The sequence below is a fragment of the Haemorhous mexicanus genome, chromosome 4 (genome assembly GCF_027477595.1).
Source record: "Haemorhous mexicanus isolate bHaeMex1 chromosome 4, bHaeMex1.pri, whole genome shotgun sequence".
NCBI classification, from domain to species: Eukaryota; Metazoa; Chordata; class Aves; order Passeriformes; family Fringillidae; genus Haemorhous; species Haemorhous mexicanus.
Window position 1 is genome coordinate 27475145 of NC_082344.1, and position 18528 is coordinate 27493672.

Genomic DNA, 18528 nt, shown 5'->3' on the forward strand with positions numbered 1-18528 from the left:
GGGGGCTCACCACCACCACCCCTTCCAACACAACTACTGTTTTCAACGCGATCAACTTCCAGTATTTTGTTGTCCACTGGGGTTCAGCTTAGAACACCAAGATGCTGACATGAAACTACAGTTTGCACTTGGGGAACCATGCTGAGGGCACAGCCATGAGCTGGTGAGTTGGCATTTGCTGTCATCCCTTACAGCCTTACGGACACCGTGACTTGCCCTAGCGCTCTTCTGTCAGGCAAAACTCCCACCTGACTTTCAAAGATTGTGCAAAAAGTGCTGGCTACTTCCAGATGGTGATGACGTGGTGAGGCCACTTTGTGGGATATACATCAAAGCTAGGGAAGATCTGGGGTGACCCTACAAGAAGTTGCCGTCTGTTCTCAACACAGGTGAGCTGCTTGTTGATTGCCTGGGGCAATTCTCCTCCCTGATAAAACCCTGGACTTCTAGAAAGCAACTTGAGTCAAACAGCAGGAGCACTGTGCAACACAGATCAGGGATATTGTCATTTTGGAGCAGCTATACAGTTTAGCTTAGGAAATGCACTGACAAAGGACCAAAGTTCCAGCTGAGGATTTATGATCTGCCTTTTAGCAGCGACACTGGTGAGGCCATACCAACCTCAGAAGGAAGCCACAGGCTGAGGAATGTATTCACAGACTGCGATATTTATTTTATTCTCTCTCTAATTGAAGTGTTGCAGATCTTTAGATTTAAAGCAAAAGAGAAAAAAAGCACTGTAGGCAAACAGCAGGTCACAGCCCCGTAGATCAGCCTTCTGTGTGTTTTTTCTCTTATCTGTACCAAACCAGTGCACTGCACTTCCAGAACTGGAATTTCTGCTAGGCCTCTATCATAACATGCCATAGAGCAGAAACGGTGCTTTAGTACCAGGAAACTGCAAACTCCCTGGGGAGAAAATGGTAGGGGAGTTTCAGGGATCCAATTCAGTATTCCTTCTCCCCTTTTCTCTTCTCCTTTCCCCCAGATACTCTCCTTCCTATGTGCAGTCCTGATTTTGGACAAGCTGGTAACTTCTGTTATAAAAAAAAAAAAAAAGCCTAACACATCCAAAACCCCAGAACATCCCTGGTACCAAGCTACCACTCCTTGTAGTGGGGAGCAAGAAAAGGCATTTCTCTGGTTGTGCCAACCTTTCCTGTGAAAAATGATAGATCCTGTTCGCCTCAGGATTTAGTTCTGTAGCCAGTTGCACAAATGTGTCATTGGAACTTTGTGAAGTGCATGGTTTTTAACATGTATTATACTCAACTCAGAGAAACAACAACATAATGGTGATTAGTCAAGTGAGCAGGGACGGAGCAGTGAAAACAGAGCAGGTTGTACAGTGACTTTTCTTAAGGTTTGCCTTTTGGGTCGGCTTTTTTTGTTTTTATTTACCTTCTACCACAAAATGAAGATGTCTAACAAGCACCCATGCCAATCCCTTAAAGCAATAGTTTAATGGATGGCTGCACTGAAGCTGAAGCAGTTGCCATGTCCTGGAGCTTGCCAGCAGCACAGCCCAGTTGGTGTTTTTGGGCTTTGAAGGACAACTGGTGAAACTTCTCCTCCATCAGAAGCTTCACCTGTGTGGAGCAGTAGTTGTGACTATGGTGACGGTGTCTAACTAGCAAGGATGGCAAATCAAGAATGAACTCGAGGGGGGCGTGTTGCTGGCACAGGGGCACGTTAAGGGATTGTATTTCCAGTAGACACATTATTGTCTGTAACACTAAGGAAGGTGCTCTGCTGTAGTTGCTGGTCAGACAACGAGTATTAGCAGGTTACATTGAGAGTCTACTAAAACACAACACATAGTCACAGAAAATCACAGAAAACAGCCAAACTGTCAACAAGAATGCACACTGCAGATTAGAGATTGCTGATAGGAATAGATAATTCCAACATAAATAGCAGCTTACTCACTGCTATTTAGAAAGCAGTTGTATTTTCTCTTACTTGTTTGTTCTGTAATTTTATTCACTGCTTTACAAAATTCAAAAACAAATTCAACTGGCCGAAAGGGCACATCTTACTGAAGGGCAACAATCACCAGATTTTTTTTTTTTAATTAGCTAAAAAAAAATACCCACAGAAAATTTGAGAGGGGCAAGAACAAAATACAACTGAAGAATTTTGTTTTAAAGGGGAATTCTGGAAATTCTTCTTCCAAAACTTTATAATACTGAACAAATATTGTACATCTACATTGCAATACATGGTTACTTAGATTTTACCTGAAGTGTTAAAAATTGTTAAGGGTTAAATTACAGGTCTGTCAACAAAACACCAGTTTTCAATACTGAGCGTTCAGAAATCTTCTAAGGCAGCCAGTCAGTTTATATGCAGCTAAAACAGTGCGTGTGTTGATGGTTGCTCTAATGTAAATATCCAGTGTGTAAACTGCCACTACCAAAAGAAGCAGACATCTTGCAGACAAATGTCTCATGTTGTTTTACTTTTAAAGGGAAACAGAAGCATGCTCTGCTATAACAAAAGACCAATAAAATTTTTTTATTAGTGACCTGAAAGAAAGGAAAGAAACTGAAGCATAAATAAAGAAAAAGTGGAAAAGAACAACAAAAAGAGAGAATATTTCAAAAGCTATGTGTTTTCTTTGACCAGAATTTGCTGAGGATAGTCTGAGCCAGCCTCCAGCGCACAGCTTTTGAGCTGTGTGTCACAAAGCATGTACAAGCTGCTGCCAAGTAATGTCCCGTGAAATCCGAGTTCCCTGATCTCCTCCTGTGGCATGAGTCAGTGCTTAGTTCAACATACAGCAATTCCAACGGGTTTGTTACTTACAGAAAGAGAAAAACCTCAACAGCAGCAACAGAAAGAAAAACCAAAAAAAACACTTTCCCCTTTAAAGCAATTACATTTTGGTTAATACTGAGCCACAACTGTTAGCCCAACACCCACACAATCTGTACAAGCTACAGCAAAATGAATACACCCAGCAGAGCCCTTATCTGTTGTGGCACCAACAGAAAGGGGACTGGCCAATTTACCTTCATCAGCCTCAATAGCCTCAACAGTAGCTGAAGAGAAGAAAGGGGTAGCAAAACGAATGAGAAAAAATGAGCAGAGGATTTAAACTCTAAGAACAAGTCAGTGAATAGCAAAGGAGCTACAACACTAATGTTACTGTAAGTGCTGGATTTTGGCAAAACAGACACACAGAGAAATGTTTAGACAAAAACAGTAATCTGAAGATTGAATTAAGCTAGAGTTTGTTTTAAAGCAGAAGTTTCACAAACTAAAAGTTTTTCAAGACACATTTAAGAAGTTTTCTTTTGACTCAAAAGAACTACAAAATGTAAATGTCTTCCATATTGCACATCTGACCTGAAAAGGTCATTATATAACTGTCCCAGCTCTCAGTAAGAGCAGTTTGACTTGCCCTGTCAAAAGAGAACAAAAAATGGCATAAAGCCATCGCACAAAATTCATACAACTTCCAACATCAGCCTGAAAAGTACTGATGCCAGAACAAGGCAAAGGAATTCCATATACAACTTAACAGAATTATTTTTTTCTCTCTCCTGACTAAAAGAAACATCCCCACAGCATGGGATCCTCGGAAAGCTTTGCCTTTGCTTGCAACTTTGCCCAGTCTGTTCCATCTGTAAACTTTATTTTTGTCAACCTAGTCTCTGAAAAACAACACTTTGCTAATATTTTATTTAAATCAACAGATGTAGATGTAAGATTGACTGTTGGACCTCCAAAGTTGCAAAGCCTGGTCAGAGAGAGCAGAGCTTGTAACCGGGAGATTGCTGCAATGTTATGAATACCATGTTACCACTGTTATGAAACCATTAATGGTGCTTAAACATATACTTGCATTTGAGTTTTACCCATCAGCTTTGGTTTGCATTTTTTTTTTACAGTCAGAGATTTAGAAGCTGATGCAAATCATTAAATGCAATCCAATATAGCAAATGTTTTAAAAGAAATTTTGATTTTCAAGAATTTCTCTGATTCAGAGAGTAGTTCAAGAAATCAAGTTTTTAGGAAGTTGTCTCTTCTTTTTTGTCTTGTTTTCCCCCTACGTAAAACCCAAACTTTTTTTTTTTTAAGATAGGATGTCAAATATGGATTAAGAGATATTCTAAAATATCTATACTATTATCTTGCTGCATGGGGAAGTGAGAGGATTTAACCCTCATGCACCAAGGTAAGCCTATGCATCTCAAGCAGCAGAGCAAGAGAGATGGCCGAAAAACAAGGAACAAAACCAACGCAAACTTAAAAGAAAAGGAAACATGATAACTAGGATGAAATATTAAAATGAATAACCAGATCCAAACCAGCACTGACACATTAGAAAAAATGAGGACTAAAATGTATACTTCCACAACAGAACATACTACTCATATTTTCTGTTAATACATATGGCAATATGTGTGCTTAACAGAAACTATATGAACTTCAGAGTATTTGGTGAATGGGGTACTATGTGTTAACTAATGCAGAAGCTTGTGTATAGTAATGTTTTACTGAGCCAGAATACTGCAGTATGAGGAGATTTTCCTTTTAGCCATTGTAACAAGAACATTTGGCTATTTTCTCAAATTTATTTCTATTCCTAATATTTTGCCAGGGCAACAATAGCAGTTTCCTTGGACCAAATTGTCTGACAAATGTAAAGGAACTATGTGGAGAAAAGCCTAGGTGAAGACCACAAACCCATTAAGAAAGGCCTCCTGTGAAATCATATTGCAGCATTTCCAAAGCAGAACGTTACTATGTCCATCACACACAAGTCATCAACAAGAAAAAAGAGAAGGGAAAAAAGTGGAGAAGGAGGTTTACCACCATATACCTGAATCTTCTAGATAAAAGAGACAGTAAAGAGAAAAATACAGAGAAAGAATGCTCCAGGAAGGAAAGAGGAAAACAAGAGGCTGAGACTGTGTCAAGGTTATAAAGCATTTCTATTTCTTACATCTACTGCCAATAGAACCTCAATAAATGACAGAGCTTTATGCGTGCCTGCAATATACTCTACAGCAGTACACACAGGAAAAAAAAAGGAGAGCTTCCAGTAATAAATTAAACACTTTGCACTCCTTATTCCATAAGGAAACAAAGGCAGCCTTACCATAAACTTACCAATTTCCTGTAACAAGAAGCACTTGATATAAAACTGACAATCTGTATTGTGTTTGTGTACAAGGCAAACACTGAGTTTGTAAGAGCCTCCCTTCACTTGGGCTTAAATCAGTGTGGAATTGTTCTCATGTTGTTGCCTAGAATTTCTAGGAGAGAAAATCTAATTCTAGACCTATTTTCCACTGGTGGCTCTCTATGAGGAAGAACAAATCAGATAAAATAAGAGTTTGAGTGTCATTAGCTAAGCTGAACCTTCAGTACTCCATGTATCAAAGGCTGCTCTTTAAAAAAAAGCCAAAAGATGCTCTGAACTGTGGAAAGAGTGCACTTCATATACAATCCTGAGCTACCATTCTGAACAGTTGATTTTCAGGGGCTCCCCCCTCCCCTCTTTTCTCTAAAAATTGATGGCAAGTAGTAAGTCTTGAAAGGTGGCCTCACATGAACTGCTCACAAATGCTCCAGCACAACCAACTGCCTGGTTTTTTTCTGTCCTTTGTTGTTTTTTTTTTTTTTTCTGAGACAGCTGTGATTACTTTTCTTAGGTTCTGCAGTTGAAAACCAATTGTTTTTTGTACACAGGACAAGACACACAGGCAAACAGGCTTACCGCTTTGCAGGGTTTGTTTTCCTCCAGAGAGCACACCACTGGGCAGCATTCCTGTTGGAGTCAAACCTTTCAGCGTCAGCACACTCTCACTCTCTTCTCTGCAAAGGTTAAAAAAGAAATGAAAAATAAAAAGTAAGGAAATGTCTTTCTTAAAAACACAAGATATGTTTTAGACATCTTAAGCTACACATGCACTACAACGATTTTGTCATCTCCAATCTCTTTGCCAAGATAGACTGAATTTGGTGATAACATCAGCACCCCTTCACTGCTGTGTACATGGTTAACCTTTGCATCACACCATACTCAACTTCTACTGCAGTTAACACTATAACCTGTGCCTATGGAACAAGACATCTGTCAACTCAAATCTGGCAGGAGAAGGACCAGAAGGACCAGATTTTGTCAACAATGCATTTGGGCATTTTACACTGTGTGGTCCAAAATCAACTTAAACTGTTAGTTTGCTCTTGTCTGCACTAGCAGGCAGGTGTATTATTTATTGATGATCACCAGCCACTTAAAGAAAGGCAGATAAAAGCTCATTAAAATTAATAAGCACTTCCATCCTTCTTAGTACTGTCCTTAATGGTTTTGTATGCTAAAAATAATACAGATTAAACAAAATTGTTTCAGGAAACGGAAATATGCTTTGCTGGTCTCCAAATACATGGAATTTTTACATACATGGCTAGAGGAATACAACAGCTCTATCAAGAGAAGCCTTTAAGTAAAGCTTTCTGCAAGGACTGTAATGCTGCCTGTGATGACATACTTTCTCAGCAGCAAAATTGACCCCAATTCCTTAAGAGAAACCTATTTTGAAGTGCTTTACTTTGAAGTATATAATGACATTAAGCTGGAGGAAGCAAATACAAAGACAGAATTTAGTTCCACATTCACTTGAGGATAATGTGGTTTTGTCTATAAAAACTGTCTCTCAGCAATTCTACTACTTACAATTTTCTTTGGACCTACATGCCCTGAATGACTCACGTATTTGAAACAAGTCTTGTTTACCTACTACATATACTCTTCAAGTTCTATTTTTAGTTTGAAAATAATTCTGCTTGCACTCACTTTTCATTATGTAATAGTCAAAATCAAATTGTGACCATTTTGTTTGCAAGTTTCCCAAGCAATTAGAACTAATGCAAGAGCAAAACATTTTTAGAATTAACACAGTATTTTTATCATCAACAGTTACACAGGAAAGCTTTTGCTTTCTCTCAATTATTCAGTACATTACATATATTTCCTTTTTTTAAAAATTTAATTAAACTGCAATGGTACTTTTAGCTTTACCCTCATGGGTTAAGTTTACAAACTATATTTTTATTATCTTTAAACTGAATCTGCACAAGAAAGATGTGTGTCACAAATATCATGATGTTTTCGCTTTCAGTGTTCCTTCATTTCTATTTATGTCACTTATTTCTATTTTAAAAAAGGATAATAGACTGATGAAGTATTTTATTTACCTCTCTCCAGTCTAAATACACCAAAAGAAAAGTCAGACTTGAGAAACAAAGTCAAAGAGAGTCAATGACAAGGAATCACAAAGTCTCCCATTTAGCTAAAGCCAATCTTTCTACAATATCTATTTTCATCAAAGCTCATTTATAACATTTGGAACTCAATACAACACTATTTTGATACCTAATTTTTTGCACTAAAATGGCTGAAATTATTTCAGCTTTACATTCAAGTTACATCCTTGAGGAAAGGGACCACTCCAGCCCAAAGAAGGGATGACCAAGTTCTTTGCAGATGGTCAGATTAGGTGCTAATAATTCAGAAATATTTCAAGAATTAGTGAAATAAACTTCATAAAACACAATGACTTAAACAGGAACCTCAAAGATTTCCAGAGCAGGCTGGTATATAGACAGATAATAGATGGTGGCGCTGCTGATTTCTTCCTAGGGTTACACACAATTATCTGACACTTGGGTCTTACCTGGATTATGCTGGCAAGACAGAAAAAATATCCCAGGCTTTTCTACAGGAACAGTATTTGCAAGATTACCTTGTGAAATTTTTACTGCCTAGCTGAGGAAAATGAGCCTTTCTCAGAAAAAAAGAGAACAGGTATCCCAGTGGTGGCTGGGATGAAATGTCACTCATCCTCCTGGAAGACTTGTCACCAAAACCATGCATTGCAGGTACCTGTTTATTTACTGACTATGCCTTGAATCACAGTGAGGATGTGCTGTATTTGCTGGTTAAAGGGAGAACAAATCTACTCTGCATCTTCATTCTTTGCAAAGCTTTCAAGGCCATCAATAATCAAGAGCTCTAAAAGGTTGTGGTGGTTTTGCCTGGGGTAGACAAAAGGTTTGAGACTTATGTGTATCATTGTAGACAGAGCACGTGCAGGAATTATTCTGTATCCCTCTTCCATCCTTGAAACCATGGAAAAGCTTCTGCCCTACAGATCCCTTTGAAGAAGTCTGACACATGGCTGATGTCAATCATCTGTAAGTTGTAAAACTCCAAAAATATCAGCTGATCATCCAACTTCAGATCCTTCTGCTCATTAAAGTTCACAACTCTTGAGAACTAATCCTATATTTTAAAAGGCGGTTCACGACAGAATACAGTCAATCCAGAAGCTGTGGTTCAAGGTTATGGGAGAAAGCCAAGTTTCCCAAACTTTGTTTGCTCAACTATCACTAGAGGAAAATAGTTGTGCTGTTTTATGAAGGTGGCAGCAGCCACCTCCAGGCTCTCTGCCAGACTTGGTACAGAGAAGCAGGTGGAAACATTTGATTGCTCCCCGATCTTGTATAGGGAAAAGGCATTATGCCAATCTGTTTATATTTTTTATTTATGGGCACCACTTTGAAGTAGCTCATGCATCACCAGTAAGTCAGTTGTAATACTTTGGGATCCCCAGGTACAAAGCCCTCCATCTCAATTTGCTATTTAAAGCTCTGCTGCTGCAATCTGCAAGGCGTGGGTGAGCTGCTGTGCCCATGCAAAGCCCTACAGAGAACCTGCCCACTGCTGGCATGCTGCATTCAAAGCAAGCAAGTTGGACAGTTCCCACTGAAACTAAATAGTAGATTCTTCAAGGAACAATTTTATTTATTCTTCTTACATCAATCATGAAATAACAGTAAATGTTTTAGAACTCCCATGATTTTTCACTAAGCATAATCCCATCAACTGACTCCAGCAGACCAACACACAGCTTCCTGAGGAAAAAATCGCTCGCTGAAAGGGAGGGAGAACTGTATTTTCTATATTTAGACTTCAGCACAGTACAGCATGTTTTCTCTTCTGCTCAGAGACATCAAATGGAGAGTTCTAAACATTGGGTAGCAATTAGTTACTCCTGTTCATGTGTTTGGGGGAGTGCAGCCCAAAGGAACAAGCTGCTGTTGCCTGCACAACCATTTCCTGGATTTCTAGGTAAACAACCCTAACGCTTTCACCTGTAGTCATCATTACTGGTGGCTGTGGCAACATCTGTGGGTGACAAAGGTGACAGCTGACTTCTTTTTTAACAAAAGGTGATGTATAACGAACCCTTTCCTCACAGTGAACGCTTGCCTCACAGGAGCTAGAAGTTAAAACCTTTTACTGGTCAGTAAAAGGTTTTAAATAATGGTGATTGGAATTTTTTTGCCTATGTCTTTTGTTTGTCTGTTTTATATTCAGCAAAAGCCCCGAGGAAGACTGTTCAGAGCCAAAATAAATAGCACCATTGTATGAATAAAACAATCTCTAAAAGGCTGCAGTAGAACTCAGTTGGGTGGTATACTAAAATAGCAAATTTGCTGTTTGATTAACAGTTGAGTCCTCTAAGTAAGCATTCAAAGATAACATTCAACACTAAAAAAAAAACTAACCCAGCATGAAGCCTTACCTTAACACTGAGAAAACTCTAGCCATTTTTCCTATTGCTCGTATCTTGTTCCTTATAACCTCCTTTCGAGCAGCAGCTGTTGCACCTATGGAAAAGATATTAAAACTGTTATAGGGATTTGTAAACAATTCATTACTAAATACTCTCAACACTAAATACAAGAAACATCATATTAATGCTACAGTTTGCCAAACTAAGCCACATTTGCAATCAAAACTGAAAACACTTTTTCTCATTCCTAGTTAAAAATTATTTAAAGACAATAAAACCTAAGGGCAGAGTCCTGGAAACAGCCTTGAGATGGTAGGGGTTGTGTGGGCTGGCAGTGGCAGAGAGAGTTCCACAGAGCAACTTCCTTCTAATCACTGCTAAAGGACTGCTCAAAATTACAATTGCTTTGAAATTTGTGAACTCACACAAAACTCTGCCTTAAAAAAAGGGTCTAGTGCAACACAGACTACAGTTTGGCTGAGTTTGAGGTGTACTTGTTACTTGGGTATCATCAAAATCTGTATGTGCAAGAGAGAACCACCTGAATGGAAAAAGCAAACAGGACTTATTACAAAAGATCCTCCACGTCCCCAAGAAAATGTTCTGTTATACTCAGAAAAGTAGTTTCATGAATTATCTCAACATGTACATCATGAAGATTTCTCCTAAAGGTTTCTGAAGGACAGCTGACCTTGACTTGTGTGGATGCTGCCTGACAATTCCTGCCTGTTCAGACACCACTACACGTCACAGCAATGCTTCCTTCTCTGTTACTCCAGAATTCAAGGGTAAAAACTAAAATTTCTGTTTTCAAATCCTAGCAAATTGATCCATGTTTTAGAGGCCATCAGGGAAGCTAAATCAGCAGAAAGGGGCAAAAATGAGGAGGACAACATTAGTGAAGAATATGCTTGGATGAAACTGGACAAGTGGCGATGGAATCAGAATTGGCTTCTACATGCAATAATCCAACACCTCACAACACCACACACCATCTTTCCTGCCCTGAAAAACTCTTCTGACAGGAGCTCAAGGTCGTGGAATTCATGAACTCAATGGACTTTTTTAGGGATAGCCCATAGACTAAGGGGAATGGTATCTGTGTGTTTATCTACCAAAACCAGGAAAGGGGATGGTGTACTGGAAAATGTGGGACCTGCTATGATAAACCAGGATACTGTCCTGGTTTTGGGAGGAATAAAGTTAGCTTTCTCCTTAAAAGATACTTAGAATGATGGCTTTCAAATCTCCCACACATAAAGATAAAAATATAGAGCAAGTATTAAAACATATAAAGATAAAAAGAGATATGAACACTTGGGCATAAATGTCTAATTCTAGACAATAAAGAGTGGGAGAAACAGCTGTAATTCAGCTGTAACTGAATTAATGTAATATACTTTAAACAGCTTAATGAGAAGTTTTAATAAAACAGCACTGATTCAGCTGGGTTCTCTAGGAACAGGAGGTGGTACCTTCCTGCCTCAGCACTATGATCTCACAGAACTGTACTCTCAAGACAGACAAGACATGGTTTTCAGCCTTTTCTATTCCAAAAACACTTGAGTATGATTTTTCTTCCTTTCTTCCTTTCTTGCCCCTAAGCATCACAATCCCTACCTGCTTATTACAAGTCCACACTGTTCTGGTGTATCTCATAAGGATGTTCAAAAAGTTGAACAGCAACTAAGACTACAGTCTAGAATATTTGAGAACTGAAAACTGGAACTGTAATTTATGACTGAAGTGAAATATAATGTCTTACACTTAAATACAAAATAAGAATAGAAAAAACCCCCTCCTTAATCATAAAACACAACAGGCTCAAAGGAAGTGTTTTGTATCTCATTGCTACACATAAAGGTTACTAAAAATATATACTTAAGAGAGTTTGGTCTCCACTGAATTTCCTAATGTAACAAATCTGTGAAAATGACATATGTTTAGTAAATATTACTAATAATTGTATTTATCCTCTCTGGCTTTATTAACAAATGCACTTGATATTCACAATGTAGTATTGCTCTGTTAGTTTTGACTGAATATCACTAACCTCACAGTATTTGGATTTCTTAACTGTTTATATATAAATCGTAGACTCACCTTCCAAGTGTGTCTAGTGTGATATTTTGAAATTCACTATTACTGCAAATCCTGATGAATGACTTGAGCTATACTTAAGCACACACCTATGTGAAAGTAAATGGGTCAAAACCTGAGAACTGGCTATAGGTAAAAGAGTTCATTTTAGCCCTTGTAAACATTACCTGATATCCTCTTAAGATTCTAGCTTCCTTTCTTAGAACCATAGACTCATTTAGGCTCGAAAATATCTTGAAAAGATATTCCAATATCTAAAGAAACCCTTTTTGAATGAAGGAACTTTAAAAAAAATTAAAGTGTAAAAATTATTTAGGGGGTAATATAAAAGCTTTGAATCTTACTTCAGTGATTTAACAAGTTCTATTGGATTTTGCATTGGTATGAAAACACAGAATCTGCAAGCTGGATATGAAGGATTAATATAAAAGGTAATTTAAATGTTCAGATTAAGAAGCACAACAAGGAATAAAAAGACTGTAAATGCTGACAATACTCTGAGACGTAGGATTGAACAGATTTAAAACAGTTCTGAGTAAAAAAGTCAACCCCAAATCTCTCACTGGTATCCTAATATATATTATGTAGTTAAGCATTAGGAAAATTAATAAAACTTGAGCCTTCCAACTTATTGAATACCTTTCTTCTGTGCATAAATGGGATCTTCTTATGAATTCCAAAGAGGGGAAAAGAAAAAGATCAGTGATGTTTGTAGAATGAAAATAAAAAATAATACAAAACATTTGACAACATCAACGGAAGTGTAATGTTTAAGAAAAGTCTGAAAAACAGAAAAGAAACAAATTAAGCAGAGAACATCCAAAAGGAAAGAAACAGATTGAAAACGAGAGGGGAAAAAGAAAAAAAAAGAAACCTTTTCAGCTTAAAACCTTGTTAGTAGGATTTGCAGGGAAATCAACATGCAGGCAGGAGACCAGCAGCGGAGTCACCACCTCTCCAACACAGACTTTCTCCTACATTATTGTGCTGCTTTGATCGGCTAATCACTTCTCAAAACCAGCCCCACCCTGGCCATACGGGGTGTGCCTGCGTGATGATGCCTCTTTTGTTAAAAGGGTCAAACGAATTGCTCCCGTTCTCTCACAGAGCAGCTTACTGTCACAGCCATGTCTGCCTCTCCCAGAGCATCTGTGCCACCCGCTGCACTCCGGCCTTTGTCCACCTGCTCCAGCAGCTCTCAGCCAGCAAATTCAAATGCCACCACCGTGCAAGGTACTGCATTTTAAAACCAGCTCTTTGAGGGCAAGACAAGTGCTGCTCTTGGTGCCCAGACACAGCTGCACCATGGCACATGCTCTGGGGACACTGGGCACCCAGTGCATGCTGCTAGGCTGTCCAGAGGCAGAGCACACCAATATGCCATAATGTGGCTCACAGGAAAATGCTTTGGGAGTGGAAACAACCACATCTGACCAAATCACAGGGTGGATACAAAGATCACGTTAAAAATGCCACTCTGTCACCAATTCACAGAAATTAAGTATGCACTGCAGCCCAGCCTTGCTGGTTTGGAGAAAGAACAAATCCAAACCACTGGGAAAACCCCTCAATTTTTCTCCCAGCTAAAAATCAACTCATTGGCAAGCTAAGACACTCTCATCAGGCAGTACCATGAAGGTCTGTATCAAGGTATTGGTAAGTAACAGACCTAAGGACATGACCCTTGCTTTTGCACTATCAGTCTCTGTTAGTTGCTGCTGAGCTGGCTCCAAGCAGAGTTTACTGTACTGAGATGTGGCAAATGTCACATACTAGTGCTCACAGCAGAACCAGGTTAGGATTGGCAGGAGATGTTTGACTTGGGAATTCTCTTAAGGTTGGAACTACAGCACTGTACGGGGAAGCTGTTTTCCAACAAAGGAATAAATGCTGTAGCTAATGGCTCTGACAGTGGCTTTTCTGTGAGAAGGCTGAGAGCTACATTGTTGAAGGCAATACAGAAAAAATTGTAGATAATTTAGGAGTGTCTTCATGCCAAATCATGGTAAGGATGCATACAAATCAAGCAGTGCATTTGTGTCAAATTGTTTATTGCATTATTGTATCCTTTTAATTAGCAGTTTAGTTTATTCAATCAAATGCATGAGGCCAGAAATGTTGCTAATTAAAACAAAACAGAACTCTGACTGTATGCTTGCTAGGTAGAGGTATTTGCAGCTCCTGTTGCTAAGTGATATGTTTGATGCACAAACATACAGCACATGAACTAACATTTGCCCAAGACATTTTTTTCTGGATCAGATTATATTGCAACCACCACAGCAAACAGGAGAGAGAAAGTACAGCAAGAGGAAACTATCAGAGATAGGGAAACTTGACCTATCATGTTCTCTCATTTTTAAAGTGAGTGAAACCAAAAGGCCAATACAGGCCAGCAGGGACATATGGGATAAAGGGCATTACGATATTTAGGCTTTTTTCACAGTAAGCTTACACAGAAACTGCCTACCACAAATTGATCAGATCCCCATGATGTGTTTCCTTAGGGGGGAAAAAAAAACAGTGAGGGGGCAGGGAAAAAAAAAAAAGGAACACATGCTGTTGAGCATCCTGCTCATGGCTAGATGTAACATACATGACTCAGAACTAAAAATAATAATAAATAAAAAAGGGCTCACAAGAACACCATGCAGTGAAGTCAGGCAATACTGATGGGGCTTTGTTTTGAAGGAAGGAATGAGAGGGGAAGACAGAAGGCAAGAAAATGTAAAAGAAGGTAACGAATGATCAGTGCAAACCATAGTGATGGACCATTCTCACTACATGTGGGAACCCAGGTCAGGGCATGTTCAAACTGCAAGGAGAGAAAGGAAATCAGCAGCGAGCCCTGAAAACTATCGATGATCTAAAAATAGCAATGATTTTTAAGAATCATTCCATAAAACAAAATGCATCTGCTGTTGCAGATATCAGGCATTTCCTACTATGGGAAATACTGCTAAAAAAATATCAGCCAGTAAACAGGACTAGTCCTCCAAGGAAGCTGGACAGAAATTACTGGGGAAGAACAGTGGAAATATTGAGCCCCTACAAGACTGTCAGCAGACAGTCCTTACAGAAACAGTTTTGATTAAGCTGGTAATCATCCTGGTCTGTTTCACTGAGAAGACAAATGAAACACATCTTGTACTTCTCCTCCCCAAAAGGCAAGGCTTTAAAAAAAAAAAAAAAAAGAAAAAGAAAAAAAAGAGGGAATTCAGCTTGAGAGAAAGAGAATTTTGGTTGGCTGTACAGATAAGAAATCGGGACCCACAAAGAAATCATTACAGATATCAGCTTCTATTTAAATTTAAATCAACCTCAAATTTACTTCTATGTCAGAATCCTTCAGTCCCCTCCATGTGTATGATCCCCATGAGCCTAACATGTCCAGTGGGCTGTAGGTAAAAGCGTGAGCCCACAGCAAGCTGCAGCACCAGTGCCACAGAGCCCATTTTACAGCTCCAAGGGGACTGATTACCTGGGAAAGCAGACATGAACACAGGCCAGCTCTGGTTTTTAGCTACACATGCTAAAGACAACTACATTCCTAGTATCTTCCTTACCATCATGTTTTACACAGAGAAATCATTCATACAAAAAAAAAAACCTGAGAGCAGATTTAGGTAACCGTATTAGTGGCACAGCAGCAGGAATGGTTTAGTTATTCCTCAGCTGGAAACTTTACTGCTGTTAGAACTGTTACACAGTACACACACATGCCAGCCCAGAGGATTCCAGCCTGTCTCCCTGCTCAGACACCTGCAATGCTGCAAACTCCAAGTGTGGAGCAGTGCCATGGCAAAACTCCCAGAGAGGTGGGATGGGGGTTCACTCGCCCCTCAGAAAAAGCACAGCAAATACAGAGACCTCCTGCAGCTGGAGAGGGCTGCTGCTCGAGACCCCAAATACCTCCCTATTCCTGATCCTCTTTTGAAAACATGCACCTGAACTGTAATTTGGGGATGGGAATGATGACACCCCAAAGTTTTAGAAAAAGAGTACAGGCATTGGCCTGTCTATGCCCAATGGAACCTTACAGTACAACTTTAAAAGGAAGTATTAGGCCAAGGCTGAATTAATTTAGAAATTTTTCCCATAAAGTCTTTGCTTTGGCATTGCAATCAGTGGGATTTCAGCCTGGGCTTAAGAGCTTTCTTAAGCCAAGGATTTTAAGCACATGGTTTGTTGCTACTGTATTTAACTTGACACAGTTTTTACTCATCGTATGCCTCCACAAAATTTCACACGCTACTTTAATTACACAGTAGTGACTTATTTAAATTTCATGAGGAAAAAAAAATGGGCACAATATTCAAACAGGGGTTTTCTTCTCTTCACTGATTACCAGTTTCAATAATTCAGTCTTTGTCCCAAGTCCTGCAAGATAATTGCTCATGTCCACACTCTGTGGCCGATGCAGAACAGGGAATTCCATCTGGTTTTCAGAATAAAATCAAAGTACTACCATCTATACCAGTCTTCTCCATCACAAAGGAAAACCTATGATCTAGCTTCCTGTTCCAAAGATTAAAAATAAATACTTTGAAAGAGAATCTTAATTATTAATTACAACTTCATCAAATATTTATCTTACTTGAAAGTTCTCCATTCTCCTAGTTCATTCACTCTGCCTAAAAAAATCCTGAGAATATTCAGGAGTGTTAGATTTTTCCAGGTTCTTATTTTTTAAAATTATTTCTTAGTATTTCTGTCCTTTTCATATAATATTTTTGTTAGATAGATTATCTATGATTACTTTTCACAGACTTTTTTTAAAACACTGAGAGCATTCAGAGTAAGAATGTCAGGGATACATGGGATTTTTTTCAGCTTTTCTCAATTGAGAAGGGACATTTTAGACAGCTGCTATTTATTCTTGCAGAGGCTAACAGAAAATTATGTCTAAGACAATAAACTGACTTTTAAGAATCTACAAGTTTTAAGATACAAAGTACCATTTACAATCAAACCAACATGTACCGGGCAACTAATCATCATATAAACTTCAACCCAAAGGATAACAGAACTGACCATTTCTCTCTTGGCAGAAATGCCAGGTTAAAGCATTGTCTGTCTGTGTTTACATGCTTATTTTTAATGATTCTATTGCTCTTGAAAGCCTTCTAGACACTCAAGTGCATCAGAAAAAGTGACTAAAGAAATACCTCAAGTACAAGCCTTCCAAAGTCGCAGTCCCAACATTTTGGGAAGGAGCTTTGCAGGAAGCACATTTCACTGACATAATAAAACTCACTAGGAGAATACCTGTGATCTTTTGCAAGAAATCATCTGCCCCCTTCATGTCAACGTACCCAGATTTAGTGGAGGAAAACGCAGGTTTTTAACCAGAAGGATGAGATAAAGAAATGGTTTAGAACAGGCCAGAGTCATTAATTTTTTCTGAAGCATAATGGAAGCAAATCCATTGGAGTCTAGCACAACAGCTGCTTTCAGTGGCACAGAACTCAACTGGGACTCAGAAAATTATTTCACGGTTAGTAAATAAACTTTTACAGTAATTCCAAGGCAAAAAGTCTCAACCAAGGCTATAGGCTCTTACCATCAAATCCATCTTCCTCTGTTCCCAGTTCATCATCTGAGCAGATATTCAGCACGTTTACCAGCATCTCTGTCACTAAAATGGAAAACAAATGCAAAATGTTGATATAAAGCTTCCCTGGTCTGTCAGAGAGCCAACTCCAGCTGTAGTAGTCTGAATAAAAATTCAGTGCAACAATGGCACCCACTTTTTAAACAACAGGACCTGTAGTATCAGAAGCTGAAAGTGTCCCGTGTAGCTAATAAAAAGCACAAGTTTCCACAAATATTTTTCCAAATACAATGAACACAACAAATAGACTTGAAAAAAATCTGCTAATGATCTCTCTTTTTGCAACGGTCAGTGATGAAGGCAACATTTCTTTTCTCCCCCTCAACACATTTTCTGCTTTTCACTCAACTTGGATAACAAAATGACCCCTCTCCTGTTGCTCCTAAACTGCAACAGGATTTGATTTCCCTGCCCAGCAAATGGGAACAGCATTCCAGTAGAAAAAGGTACCACAAGAGGGATCATAGAGTATTTCTTGATTTATCCAGGTTTTGGACACTACTTCAAGTTCAACAAAACATTAACCTTTTTAAGATGTCCTTGGTGTCCCTTGAATTCAAGGGACAACTACAAATAGACCAGTACATTCCTTAGAGGTGGAACTATTCTATATTCAACAGATACATCACTATTGGAGAACTTAGGCCATATTCAACTTGCTTACTTGGCAACTTGGGCATGAAAGGGTCAGCCACAGACTGTCCCTACCCTGGTTTCGTTTCCTTCCAGAGAAACAACTGTGAGACACTAACCAGAGAGCATACAGACTAAGAACTGTGAAAAAAAACCAACCCCAGCTAAAACCAAAACCAAGAAAATGCAACTTAGAGAACAAAGAGGCCAAAGTTATGACATAAAATGTGAAGCAATTAGCAGATTAAGAAAAACTTCACTACAGCTAAATGTAGTAAGCAACATTAAAAGTGTTACCAGGCTTATCTACCCTTGTACTAGCTACACAGGTTGAAACTTTAATTTTTTTAGTCAAGTAGTTATTAAAACCCTCTTCTGTAACTACTATGAAGGCTTGGAAAATTAGAAGGGTGGGACAAAGCTAGATTTTTTCCTACTTTAGTGAAGGATTTAATATTTTCCTCTGACAGTATTAGTGGAAAGACTTTCCACATTGACAACAACCAGTGAAGCTAGCAGCTTCCTACCTTAGTTGGCCTTTGAGGGAAAAAATCTATATTAAAAACAAAGGAAATAAATAACAAG

The 18528-nt window shown here is 38.7% G+C and overlaps 1 protein-coding gene across 1 annotated transcript in view; it reads right to left on the reverse strand.

The window, feature by feature from the left end:
- Positions 1 to 18528, reverse strand: part of PPP3CA (protein phosphatase 3 catalytic subunit alpha) — a 170031-nt gene that overhangs the window by 1906 nt on the left and 149597 nt on the right. The window contains exons 10-12 of the mRNA XM_059844181.1: positions 17260 to 17334; positions 9606 to 9690; positions 5732 to 5829 (exon numbers count right to left, since the gene is read on the reverse strand). Coding sequence (XP_059700164.1) covers positions 5732 to 5829; positions 9606 to 9690; positions 17260 to 17334 — 258 coding nt within the window. The remainder of the gene's footprint in view (positions 1 to 5731; positions 5830 to 9605; positions 9691 to 17259; positions 17335 to 18528) is intronic.